This window comes from Dendropsophus ebraccatus, chromosome 6, assembly GCF_027789765.1.
Source record: "Dendropsophus ebraccatus isolate aDenEbr1 chromosome 6, aDenEbr1.pat, whole genome shotgun sequence".
Classification (NCBI taxonomy): Eukaryota; Metazoa; Chordata; class Amphibia; order Anura; family Hylidae; genus Dendropsophus; species Dendropsophus ebraccatus.
In genome coordinates this window covers 105806224-105820885 of record NC_091459.1, presented here as the reverse complement: position 1 = coordinate 105820885, position 14662 = coordinate 105806224, and the positions used below count along the sequence as shown (strand labels likewise).

General features: G+C 42.4%; 1 protein-coding gene across 1 annotated transcript in view; it reads left to right on the top strand.

Moving 5' to 3' along the window:
- Window positions 1–11615, top strand: part of GPC1 (glypican 1) — a 55273-nt gene extending 43658 nt beyond the window's left edge. The window contains exons 5-9 of the mRNA XM_069975545.1: window positions 2565–2695; window positions 3058–3177; window positions 7039–7172; window positions 7261–7436; window positions 10951–11615. Coding sequence (XP_069831646.1) covers window positions 2565–2695; window positions 3058–3177; window positions 7039–7172; window positions 7261–7436; window positions 10951–11162 — 773 coding nt within the window. The 3' untranslated portion in view covers window positions 11163–11615. The remainder of the gene's footprint in view (window positions 1–2564; window positions 2696–3057; window positions 3178–7038; window positions 7173–7260; window positions 7437–10950) is intronic.
- Window positions 11616–14662: the final 3047 nt, after the last annotated feature.

Genomic DNA, 14662 nt, shown 5'->3' with positions numbered 1-14662 from the left:
CAGACTTCTCCTTTAAGTGTGTAAGACATCATATAAATATCTGACTGTAATCATGTGACACATCTTTGTATTCATAGTGAAGGATCATATTGAGAATGTCCGATGTGCCACAAGAATCTAGTGTCAGTAAGGCATAGCTCCTTTAACCCCTAGACGACCCTGGACGTAGGGTTACGTCATGGAAGTCTGTCCCCAGACGACCCATGACGTAACCTTACGTCCTGGGTGTTTTTCCCGCTATGAAGCGCGCTTCATAGCAGGTGGGGGCCGGCTGCAATCAGCAGCCGGGATCTCACCGGCAATGACACGCTGCAGCGATCGCGCTGCCGCGTGTCATTAACCCCTTACACGCCGCAATCGCGGCGTGACCGCGGCGCGACCGCGGCGTTTAAGTGTAAGTGACAGGGGGAGTCCCCTGTCACTTACCGATCGGGACCCCCGCAGTGTTACTGCGGGGGTCCCGATCGTTGAAACGGACTGCCGGAGGTCTCTCACCTGCCTCCGTGCGGTCCGATCAGCGATCTGCTACACTGAGCCTGCACAGGCAGGCTCAATGAGCAGATCGCCGATAACACTGATCAATGCTATGCCTATGGCATAGCATTCATCAGTGTATAAATCTAAGTATTGTATGTACAAGTCCCCCAAAGGGACTTCAAAAGTGTAAAAAAAAAAAGTTCAAAACACTAACACACTACCCCAAAGCCCCTCCCCCAATAAAAGTCTAAATCACCCCCCTTTCCCATTATATAAATAAAACATATAAAAATGAATAAATAGATAAACATATAATATACCGTAGCGTGCGTAATTGTCCGATCTATTAAAATATAACAAGCGTCATTGCGACCGGTAAACGGCGTACACGAAAAGAGGGAAAAAAGTGTGCAGATTACCGATTTTATGTTACATTAGATATTAAAAAAAATCAATAAAAAGTGATCAAAACGTCCGATCTTCACAAATATGGTATTAATAAAAACTAGAGATCATGGCGGAAAAAATGACACCCCATACAGCCCCGTAGGTGAAAAAATAAAACCGTTATAAGCGTCAAAATAGGCCCATTTTATTAATATTTAATTGCCAAAAAAAAGGATTTCATAAAAAAAATATATATATAACATTAGAGAATCTGTGTAACCTGCATATGGTTGTGTTCGGACTGACCTATAGAATAATGGTATCATGTCGCTTTTACCATATAGTGCATTATGTAGACACAGGAACCCCCCAAACGTTACCATATTGCATTCTTTCTTACGATTTCACCAATTTATATCTTCATAAATAATATATTTGGAATTCCATCATACATGTTATGGTAAAATGAATGACGCCATTACAAAGTACAACTATTCCTGTAAAAAACAAGCACTTACATGGCTTGTAGATAGAAAACTGAGAGTGCTAGAGCTCTTAGAAGGGGAGGAGGGAAAAACGAAAGCACTAAGATCAAAATTTGCGCGGTCCACTGGGTCATTTTGGGCCTGGTCCTCAAAGGGTTAAAGGGGTACATTGGACAAAAAAAATTTTTTAAACCAACTGGTGCCAAAAAGTTATGTAGATTTGTAAATGACTTCTATTAAAAAAAAAAATCTCGAGCCTTCCAGTACTTATCAGCTGCTGTATGTCTTGCAGAAAGTGAAGATTTATATCCAATCTGACACAGTGCTCTCTACTGCCACCTCTTTCCAAATCTGGAGATGTTTTCTATAGGGATTTGCTACTGCTGTGGACAGTTCCTATCATGGACAGAGGTAGCAGCAGAGAGCACTGTGTCAGACTGTAAAAAAAAAACACCACTTTGTGCAGGACATACAGCAGCTGATGAGTACTGGAGGACTGGAGATTTTTAAATAGAAGTAATTTACAAATCTGTTTTGTTTTCTTTTCCCTGTTCTTAGCCTTGGACCAGTAGTTGCTAAACTTGGCTGTTTTTAGTCCCCTATATAAGTGAGATGTGGTAGTAACTATGTTAGACGCTGGATGAAAGAAGATGGATTGACAGTGAATTGACTGCAGCACAGCGATGTCTATATTAATATATGGAAGGTTGTGCTGAGACACTGGGAATTGGATGATTATTCTGACCTAGAATAACAATAACCCTCATGGTCAGGATTGATTATACATTACCCAGATGCTTTATCAGCACATTGACCTTTACACGTTTGTATCCTTTTTTTCCCTCCTATTATAATACAAAGGATGGCCAATACATAGCACAACTATATACAGCAAAGAAAACAAAAGCTCTTATAAATGGAGGCACTGGCTTGTTCTTCCTTTGTAAAGTACCTTTCATAGAAATCTGACCCTTGTATATTAGTCCGACAAGGTAAAAGAATAATGTTAGCGCAACTGGACGATAAGAGTAGAGGATAAAAGTGGAGGATGCAGAATGAGGTAAATGACTATAAAGGTCAGCAATGCGTCAGCTATGAACACAATATATGACTATTCTGCTATACATCCAGTGATCGGATCTGCAATTACTGATATTCTGTATGCCGCACAAATATATGGAAATAACGGCAGCTTTTTCTATGTACTTTTCTTAGAATCCTTATTGCTGGTGGCCGGCAAGTTTAATGGAGTCTCTGGAGTGGAGAACATTGTGGGAACCATCCACACAAAGATCTCAGAAGCCATTACGCATATGCAAGAGAACAAGGAGGTGATAACAAACAAGGTAAATGCCGATGTAATATGTGGCACATGAAAGTACATGAAATAGAGAGGATAATCCAGTGCTGTCAAAGATCGATGGCTGATCGACGTTACTAAGCTCCTCTACTAAGATCATCTTTCTGCCATGCTAAAGGCTAGAGTGGATTTAAAGGGGCATAGCTCCAGATATCATTCAGATGGGACCCACTGTATCATTGGATAGCGGCTTATACAATGTGGGGGTAGCACAGGTCCTTGTTATTCATTGGTTGCTAGGACGTGGGGAAGCACCTAACAGAGCCTCGGAGGCAGTGTGAACATAGCCTTATTATTATTCCTTACATGTTACATCATTACGACAGTCCTTATTATTTTTTTCTACAGGTTTTTAAAAGTTGTGGAAATCCCAAAAAGGGCAACAAGGGCCCCAAGACAGAGGAGAGAAAGAGAAAAGGAAAGGCTGCTCAGGAAGATAAATCCACTATTCCCAGTATGGACAACCTGGTAAGTGATCGGCGGAAGGGCCACCATTTGCAGTTATCTGGACCGTGGATGGAGAGACTGAACTATTAGACAGAGTGTAGTGATAGGGACAATATATAGTATGTTTGTACTATACACTATGACATCACAGTTGTGCTTGTGTGTATGTAGGTATGTAGACATATGCATTATGTGTGTGTACTATAACTGTATTGTGTATACAGTATATAGGTATATGCATTATGTTTGTATGTATGCTGGTATATGTATTGTGTATACATGTATTGTGTGTAGGTTTGTAAGTGTCCAGTATGTATTTTGTGTATATGTATGTAAGTACCATAATTGTATATCTGTGTAGTATTATGTATATGTGTAGGTTTGTATATGTGTATACTTTGGTGGAGATAAACAAGAATTGTCCAGCTCTTGGGCAGGGTTCACACCATGGTTTTTGTGCTGCCGAGGCACATATACTTTGAGACACTGTCAAAATATTGGATACGCTTGGAAAATTATCTGAACATAGTCACTAGCTGACTGCACTTAGGCTATTGAAATGAATGGGGCCTGTGCCTGTCTGTGCCAGGATAGGTTGACAAGTCATTTTGATAAATCCTGGTCTGAAGGAGCCATTAGACAGTTTTAGCTTAGAGCAGACAGTTTAACAAATTTTGCACATAGTGCACACACTTTTGTTTATATGTATGCATTTACACTTGTCATGAGATAGATAGATAGATAGATAGATAGATAGATAGATAGATAGATAGATAGATAGATAGATGTAAGTAAATGTTTTATATGTGTATCTATGTAACCATATGTATTATGGAGGACATTTACCAAGTGTGGCATACAAATACACCAGCCTTAAATAAAGCCCCGCCCCTTTTCCCCAGATGGATTTACTAAGAGGCGTACACCATGAGAAATGAGAACTGTGAATCTGTGGAACAGTCTACCACAGGATCTGGTCACAGCAACAACTGTAGATGGCTTCAAAACAGGGCTAGACAAGTTCTTAGACCAAAATAATATAAATGCATATGTATAGAACCTATCACCCCTCCCCCTTCCCTGTATCCATCCCCTCCTTGGTTGAACTTGATGGACACGTGTCTTTTTTCAACCGTATTAACTATGTAACTATGTAACCTCTTCGTAAAGCCATCCCTGCACCTGGCACAGGTATTGCGGTACAAACCTACCCCTGCTTGGGAGTGGGCGTAAATCATGAGAAATCTGGTGCGTGAGGAGGCCACATGTCCTGGGTTATGGCTGACGTATACCAGAGAGAAGGCAAGAATCTGGTGATCTGGTGATAATGATGATGAATGGTATCCTTGATAAATCTCCCCCTATGTGTTTATATAAGTGTGCATTATATGTGTATGTTGTGCCCAGGTAAATAGATATATATGTGTATATATGTATGTGTATTGTGTTGATATACATATATGTGTATTTTGGGTATATCAAGGTTTGAGCTTCTCTCAAATCTTCACTATATATATATATATATATATATATATATATATATATATTCTTTACTTTCAAAGCCTAATAACAAATCACACAGCAAAGGAAAGGTTTCAGTTCACTTCCAGCCAACAAGCTTCATTTCCTTAACCCTAAACCCTAGTGTAACAATTTCAGAACTCAATCTAGAAAATCCTCCTGTCTGCGCCCGGCCTGACCATTAGTATAACACATTGATGACATCTACTGTAACTCCTGTGCGTTTATTTCCACACTTTAATCCAAGCCATAAGCTATGCTGAGGAGCGGCCAGCCTCGCTGTACGCTGCAGTGATTGAACCCTGTTTTGGTTTGCTTCTAGCCGCAGTATGTTGTTCTGTTATTTTTGGCCTCTAAATAGCCGATCCGAGCAGAATCCAGCATGCGGCTTACTGAGAACATATTAATAACTGACAGACTGTGCGTTATATAATAATTATTATTATAAGCTTATTCCCAAGTGTTCCCCAGCCAGAGCCAAGATTTAAAGGGCAAATTACTAAGTGCTGAAAAATGGGCAGCAGCTACAAAGAAGTGCGATGTATTTTGGGGGCACGTTCGTCTCTCTTGCTGGCTACATAGTGCATAGTGATTTGCAAACAGATGTTAAAAATGTTTTTAATGTCTTATTTCCGACACTTCTAAGAAGTGGTCAGCCAGGCTGCGTTCCTGGAATTGTGAGCTAGTCTTGTGTATTAGATCTGAAGCCTTTGTTTGTTTGATATTAAATATGCTGCACAGGGTTACAGCAGAATGTACCAGGGGCAATATATCTCCCCCACGGCAGGGCACTGTGCATATGTGGCCTCCTGCACTGATGGGGCAGTTACAAAAATAATATTATATATATATATGTATATATATATATATATATTAAATTAATGGGAGTCTGTCGTATTGAAAATGCATTCCAGTCTGCCAGCATCATGTTGAGGAGTTGAGCAGATCGATATACATAATGGTCTGTTTACACGGAAAGATTATAGATCAAATTTTCACGATAACGATCGCATTTCAGTGATAAGCAGCTCATGTAAACAGCGAACGATTAAGCGACGAGCGAGAAAGCGTTCATTCTGATCTTTAAACATGTTCTCAAGTCGTTGGTCGTTCGCTTAAAATTCGCAGATCGCTTCGTATAAACAGTCTTTTACCGATTTACCCTATGCGTGAGATAGGCTTAAGCGATTTTAAAACGATGGCAATAATGATTTTTCCTAATGATATATCGTTTCATCTAAACGCTGATCGTTATAAAAAAAACATATTGTTGTTTTGAAATCGATAATCGTTCGACTGGGCAAATTATCGCTCCGTGTAAACCATAGGGCTCAGTCTTGGCTTGAGTCCAGGGTGGTCCTTCCCAGTTAATAACAGCCTTCTCTGCATTAGAATGCATACAGAGATCGGGTCACATTGCATCACAGCCTGCATCATGGTTGCTGTTGGGCACTGACAAATGGAGCCGCTTTACTAATGGACATGAATGGGGAATGACAGACCCCGTTGGCTTTCATGTAGTCTGTGTGGTCTTCTGCTTGTCCATCATTTTGCAAGAATGTAATGGGTCAAAAAATTCCTGTAATTTCACAGACTTTACAATGGAGCCTCATGTGCTGTATGAGTGTGAACATGAAGCCTCAATATAGGAGTCGTTTCTTGCTGAGAAGAGAGATGTTATCCCTGCTGTGCTGGTGTATAGAGGGTCTGAGAACAGACATCTGTCTTTGAATGCTTACCTTACCCTTTAATCCTCAGATGACCACAAGAAGAAAATACTCTGCTGCCGTCCAGACCTGACTATTAGTTTAACATATCTCACATGCATTAATATTGAAATCCATCAAAGGCTTTTTCCCATCTGCACATGTAATGTCATATCAAGTCTACATGTCTGATAAATGTGGGGACCCACACCTATCTCCATATACAGGATCCTGTTGACCCCTCTGGCGTACTACCAGCTGCTGGAGGTGATCCAATAGCCGTAAACAGTGGAGGCAGCTGTTATACACGTTGGCATAACACTTATTGCTGTTAATGTTGCACAGTGCAGCACTGCAAGCTATGCAGTTTCCTTAACTCTCAAGCCACAAAAACAGCATAGGTAGCTGTATGTATATCCCCCATTAACTGCTCAGCTGTTTTTGGCTTCCCAACCGTCTTCGGTGCCTGTAAACTGGATGGAGGGGGCCAGAGCACCCTCGATATTGAGATAGGTGTTGCTCCATATCTATCAGACATGTTTGACATATCCTGTGGATATGCCAAAAATGTCCATATGGGAATGCCCCTTTAAGTCTTGTTTATGACACCTCCCACACAATGCACCAAATGTGATAATTATTTTTTTTTTTAAAGGTTTCAGATGTTAAAGTGATGCTTACTGAAATCCAAGATTATTGGATCTCTCTACCAAACATATTCTGCAGTGACAAGTTAATCGCTGGTCCAGGCAATGAAGACAATTGCTGGAATGGAATAGCCAGAGCAAGGTCAGTCTGCTGGTGTAAAGCCAGGTTTGGCGTTTTATCTTTTAATTTCCTATAAATTCTTTAACATTATGGGTTTTTTGTCTTGTAGGTACATGCCTGAGCGTATGGGCAGTGGACTCGCCAGCCAGATAAATAATCCGGAGATTGATGTGGATATTACAAAACCTGACATGACAATCCGTCAGCAGATCATGCAGCTGAAGATTATGACTAATCGTCTCCGCAATGCCTACAATGGAAATGACGTCGACTTCCAAGACACAAGTAAGTGAACAGTACAGAGTGTAACGCTGCAGTTTTATGGTGATCCCTACGGATCAGAGAGGATCAGCCCTCTTGTGCTGATCATATCAAAGGCTCTGTGTCTGGGCTGTTTTGTCCCATGCAGATTCTTCTTTCCTTGATCTTGAGGATTGCATTTTTTTCTCCAGAGATACCAATAAATGAGCAACATTCATCTGTGACGAACCTACTAGAATATACAAGGGAATGGCATAAATAATCTTGCATAGTTATTTTTACAGTAGAATCACTTCCTTTTATGTGGCAATGCAGCCAGAATATAAAACTCCATACAGATAACTGGAAGATTATGGGCTAAGTCTGTATACATTTCTAGTAAGAATCACAAAGGAACGGCAGACACTGAGCTATAAGAAAAGATGCTCCAGAATTGTTATTTCATGGGGTTCATAGGTTCTTTTTAAAAAAGCACTGCATGTTTATTTTTTCCCCCATATCAACATCACTTTAAAGTACTCTGTACCATCAATCTGCCCCCTCCCCCAACCCCCCCCCCCCCCCCCCCGAAATCCCCCTTGTACCATCAGATAGCTGTAGCCCTGTGCCAAACTGTGTCTGTGCCCTAGGCCTGCGACGCATCTCCTCCCCGCCCTTGTCATTATTAGGGATGCCCCTGGGTAAGATTTCTCCTATTCATCACTTGTCTGAACACTGCACATGTGCTGGATCGTTAAGGCACCTGTGCAGTGTTTAGACAAGTGATGAATAGGAGAAATCCTGCCATGGGGCATTCCTAATGATGAAGAGGGTGGGGAGGAGGGATGGAGAGGCGTTGTATGCCTAGGGCACTGACACTCTTGGCCATGCCAGTTTGACACAGTACTGGAATATTAAAAGTTGTTTATTAGGACAATAACTGCATCACCTGCCAAATGGACCCCAGGACAGATTAAAAGCAGCAATCCGGCAGTACAAGCGGTTTGGGGGGCAGATTGTGGGTACAGAGTCGCTTTAACTAGTCCTACAGCCCCATTTATTTCATTCCAGCACAGATTTACCCATGCATTTCATTACTTTAATTGGGTTATGTGTTCGCAAGCCTGACCCACAGAAAATCACAACGTTTAATGCGTCAGAGCAAGTGATCTGTCCTGGGTAAGCTGGTGTCCTGTTAACTACAGGATGACATCATCACCTATCAGATCTCTTCTGGCTGCACCCCACCCCATTCAGATATATAGGATGCTGCTATACCTATGGGATCAGAATATATAGTAGTTATACAGCAGTTTTTGTCTATATTTGTGCTGTGATTTTCCTGAGATTGCAGCAAATGGTGCTACGTTACCACAATTGCACATGTACATAGTTTCAGGCACATTTTATATTGCGAATGTTTGAAATGCTGTGTTGCTTACCGTTAGAATTAGGGCCAGTTCACAATGAGCAAAAGGCAAGAAATTTGCATGCTTAAAATTCCACCTGAAAAATTGGTGCAGATCAATTTTCCATTGAGTTCAATGGGGTTTGTGCCCTGCTGTTCACATGGCGAAATTTCTGTGCAGAATATTCTGCCGCTGATCTGCTTTCCGCCCAACAATTGACATGGCAATTCTTAGGGTATAAACCCACACACCATATACGCAGCATATTTACTGCTGCGATACGCAGCAAATACGCAACAAACACGCAGCAAATACGCAGCAGATTAGATGTAAATAACTGAACACAGCATCAAATCTTCACCATCAAATCTGCTGCGTATTTGCTGCGTATACGGTGTGTGGGTTTATACCCTAAAGGTGCGTTCAGACTACGGAATCCACGCGGATTACCTCCAGCATATTCCGTGCGCTCGCCCCTGCTTGAAGATCTGCCCGTCCCATAGGCTCCATTTTATTTAGGCAGATTCTGCCGTCTGCCCAAAAAAATTAACATGTCAATTCTTTGGACAGAAGGCGGAATCCGCCTGAACATAGAATGAAGCCTATGGGACGGCCAGATGTTCAAGCAGAAGTGCGCATGGAATCCACTGGAGATTATCCGTGGATTCTGCTAGAGCAGTCATGTTAAACTCTGGCCTGGGGGCAAAATTTGGCCCGCAGTGTCATTATCTTTGGCCCGCCAGGCAATTCAGAGTTTGAATTAAATCTGCCCTCCATGGCTGCTATAAACGGGACTATGGGGGAGGGCTGGCTACTATATGAGCCTATGGTGAGGGCTGGCTACTATATGAGACTATGGGGAGGGCTGGCTACTATAGGAGACTATTTTAGAGGGCTGGCTCCTATATAGGACACTTGGGGGGGCTGGCTACTATTTGGGCACTACTGGGAGGGCTGGCTACTATGTCGGGCAATTTTGGTTGGGTTGGCTACTACATGGGGCAATATTTGGGGGAAGGGGGGCTGGCTATTACATGGGATGGGGTTTAATCATGTCATAGCAATTTATCATGTCATTTATTATAGTGCACAGCGCTGGGAGATGCACGCCACCGACAGTGCCAGGACCACCGCAGTCGCGCTTCAATAATTATCAAAATTTGGCCCGCCAGTTTGTCCAGTTTTATAATTTTGTCCCACTGTGTATTTGAGTTTAACACACCCCTGTGCTAGAGGAATCCTATAGAAGTCAATGGGGTTTAAATGCTGCTTGAATTCTGCTCGAACTCTGCAAGAGCTGACTAGAGGAGGAATTTCCAGCAGAGATCTTTCCTCTACAACTTCTTGCCTTTTGCTCAGTTTGACACAAAGCAATAATTCGCCCAATTGATCGTTTAACGATTTTGAAGCAACAATTTGGTTTTTATTACAAATACAAATAAATCGTTAAAAAAATTGTTATTGCAATAGTCTTTAAGTTTGCTTAAGCCCATCTCACACATAGGGTGAATCTTTGAAAGACTGTTTACACAAAGCGATCTGCAAATTTTTTGCGATTGACCAACGTTTGCTGTGTTTACACGAGTCGATTATTGCTCAAATGCGATCGTTTTTGCAAAAATTCGAACGATAATCTTCCCGTGTGAACGCACCATTAGGCTAAGCTCCCACATTTGCAGTCACATGTGGCGGAAATCATATCCTTATTTGGTAACCAACGGCATGGCTATTGGCCTCTGCATGTGGGAACACACCCTTACATAGCATATCAATGATTAATCCCCCTCCCTCTGGCAATTGACAATACTGTGCAGTAAGTTACATTGTGAACCACCAAGGCTGTACTTTGTCCCAGAGTAAAGCTTACAAGCACCTACAGAGACTTCAATTTTAGCACAGATCTGGTTTATGTGAGGTTTATTAGCCAATAGGTAGGAAATCACATAGCACGGGCTAAAAGGAGCCCTGTTCTTACCAATATTGACCATTCAGTGCAGTCTTCATTGGGCAGCTCCACCACTATATAGCCCCTGTTCATTGCGGATGATCAGATAAGCTATGATCAGCAGGTGTGGCCATCTGATAATGGATAGCAGTGTTTAGCTAACCTATGTGTCATCCGGTACTAACCTCTCTGTTTATCTATGCAGGTGACGACATCAGCGGCTCGGGGAGCGGAGATGGCTGCACCGATACTGTGTGTGTCAAAACAGCTTCTGGAGACTCCACTGCCATCCACACAGAGACACGTGTAATCCATAAAGAGAGATCACCAGGCGTGAGCGGAAACGCCAGCTTAAACTCATGGAATCTATCGCTACTTCTTGCCGCTTTGCTTGTGGCACACTTTGCCAGGTGGTAACCTCTGTGAATTGTCATTTTAAAGGGAACGTGGTAACTTTTCTCCCTAAATAAACTTGACCTTCTTCTATATTTGGAAGTAGATGAAAATGGAAAGGAAGCAAGTGCTGGAGATTAGGCCACTATAACACTGTGCTCTTCTGCAGGCTCAACCTGTCTCCATACCTGTACATTTTTTGTAATTGCGTGTATTTTATTTTCTGATACAGATAAATCTTATCTGGCTGTTTTGTTTTTTTTTCCCTTTGGTTGATAGGAAATGTTAAAAGTGACATACAACTTCACTAATATTGTGTCTCTTTTCTAAAATTAAAAATAAAATGACAAAAAAATTGTAAAATGTAAAATATTTATTAGTGCAAAGACATACTGTTCTATACATATACGACTGACAAGCACAAAGACGCAATGTATGCAATTTTCCTCGTTTCTATATAAAGTACATTTTTCTTCATATCCGTCACTGGGAGTTTTATTTTGTTGATTCTTAGATTCAGCAGAGATCCATTCATTTCTCAGCATTGCCTCAGAGTTCTGTTTAGTCAGATAAGCATTATCTGGTTCAGTAAGCAGGGAGGTTTCATATAGTAGGCCAAATGTATTAGTAATGTTAGATCGGCGCTCGTTTACTGGGCCTATTACACGGCCCGATAATCATTTAGCGAGGGCTGCAGGGACATCGTTACCGATGTCCTTGCAGCCCTTGTTTAAACACCATACTTTACCTAAGCATGTTGCAGGTCTACTCCTGGGCTCCTTCTTCCTCCCGATCCCGTGCGCAGCAGCAGCTTAGTTGCAGCCTGTCTGAGCTTACAGACTGCTCAGCCAATCACTGGCCGTGGAGGTCCTGGCCAGTGATTGGCTAAGTGGTCTGTCAGCTAAGACAGGCCGCACTGAAGCTGCTGCTGGGTGCGGGACCGGGAGGAAGAAGGAGCGCAGATGAAGACCTGCAACATGCTTAGGTAAAGCATGGTGCTTGTGAAATTTACGGTTGGCCGCCGCACATCGCTATTCAACGCAGTCATGCGCAGTCGGTGCCCGATGATTTTAGGTTTGAACCTAAATAAATGATCAGCCGATGACACCATCATCGGCTGATTGTTGTCTCTATTCCACGGAGTGATAATTGGCCGAATCAAGCCGATCCGGACGATTATCGCTCCGTGGAATAGGCCCCTTAGGCTATGTTCACACACCAAAACAGGAGAAGTCCGGCGGATTATAAAATCCTGCAGACAACTGGACATATCAAGGGACCAAAGCCAGTCTAACTGTAAATTCCCTCCTATCGTTGCTGGAGCAAAACAGTGGACAACTCCACAAAAGAATTGTGTCCCAACCAATAAGTACACAGGTTTGCAGAAACTTATGCACTGATTGGCTGACACATTCTAGCCACATGTGGCCGAGAGCTTGTATTCTTATTCTGAGCCATTAATAAATCTGCCGTATTTTTAGGCTGCCAAGTCTAAATTTTCCCTTAAGTAGAAAGGCTAACTTAGTGGCTCAAATTTACCAATACTGTCCACTTCTTAGGGTACGTGCACACTATGGAATGGTGACGGAAAACCTGTAGTGCATTCTGCAGCTCGTACCCGCTCGCGGACTGATGCGGGCATGCACGTCTCCGCCCGTGTCATAGACTCGATTCTATGCACGGGCGGATTCCGTTGTGCATCCGAAGAATGAACAGGTGCGCCGCCACGAGCGGGTACAAGCAACGGAATCTGCCGGAACTTATCCTCGCGGATTCTGTAGTCTGAACCCACCCTGACTAAGGATCATAGCCATTCACAGTGCAGCTCCGCAGCATGCACAGTTTAATCTCACAGTTAGGCTGGGAGTTGCCCTGAGCATGTACAGTATATGAGGGCAAGAAGAGCAGGGCAGGGGTGTCAGAGCCAGTGCAGCAGTGTACATGTATAACAGATTGCATTAAAGGAGAAGTCTGGGCAAAAACTATTTTTAATTATGTTATAGCTCAACAAAAGTTATATAAGGTCTCAATGTACAATAATTATGGGAAATGCACATATAGGGGGAACGTGATCAAATATGGTGTAAAAGGAAACTGTCTCAGTTGCCCCTAGCAACCAATCAGATTCTACCTTTCATTCCTCACAGACTCTTTGGAAAATGTAAGGTGGAATCTGATTGGTTGCTAGGGGCAACTGAGCCAGTTTCCCTTTACACCATGTTTGATAAATCTCCTCCATAGTGTTTTTTTCTGCATTTACTAAAGCATGCAGTCTTTATTTCCTAACAAACATGGTGACGTCACAACCCACTGTCTAACATAGAGATGCGGGCTGGGCTGCGGCGGTGACAGGAGCCTGAAGGGTAAGCTCCCGTGCGGGACAGGAGACATTTGAATCATTATCCCAGTGGTTTGTCTTCCTTTCCTGTACCGCACCTCCCATCATCCTGTAAGGGGATACAAGGGGCAGCGCAGAGACGGGCACATCAGGGGAGACCAGGTTCCTCTGCTCCCTCAGCTCACCGGAGAATGCAGTCACCAGTATTATCAGCGAGCCCCTGATGAGAAGCACCATGTGAAGAACTACACTCCCGGAGCAGATAGAGAGCAGGACGCGAAGGACACTTGCTTCACGCTCCCGTCTCCAGCACAACCCAGCCCGCACCTGCGACAGTGGGTCGTGAAATCACTATTTTTGGTAGGTAATGAAGACTGCATGCTTTAGTAAATGGGGGAAAAAAGCACTATATGTGAATTTCCCATAATTAGTGTATATTGATACATATATTGTATAGTGTATATTGAGTTGTATAACTTTTGTTGGGCTATAAGATAATTAGAAGATTAGAGGTTTTGCCCAGACTTCTCCTTTAAGGGAAATATATAATGGTAACACATTTTCTATGAAATAACTCATGAATAGGATCATATGACATTAGCTGAAGTCTTCAGCTCATTACCTCATCTGATCATCCAGTCCAAGATATCATTTTTTACTAGCCTCTTCATTTTTATGTCCTGGCTTGCATCCCAGTTCACCCCCATACATCCCTGCACCCTAATGTATCCCTGCCCAGTTCAGACAATAAGCAGTCACCTCCTGGTAACTAGCTTTACATAAGTATAAATTAAATGTGAAAATGAATCAATACTGTATCAACATGACAGAATGGCTGCCATGTTTAGTCAATGTCACATCTTCTCAACGGAAGGCACAGTGGCCTTTTCTCTGATTAAATACAATTATGTTTCACACAAAACTAAATACAGCCTAAAATGCATGTTCACTTTTGACGCAATTTTTGTGCAGAAATTATCATCAAAAAAGTCAAGGGTTAAAGGATTAAATTATAACTCGGGAAAAATAAAAATCCAGGGCAGAGAGAGGGTGGTGGGAACATAAAAAGAATCTATACTTACCTGTCCCTGTGCCCCTGAAGCACCACTGCTCACAGACCCCTGCCAGTCTTCAATTTCTTCTGGCCAGTGACTGCAGAGGTGTCCTGCCTAAGTCACAGACTGGC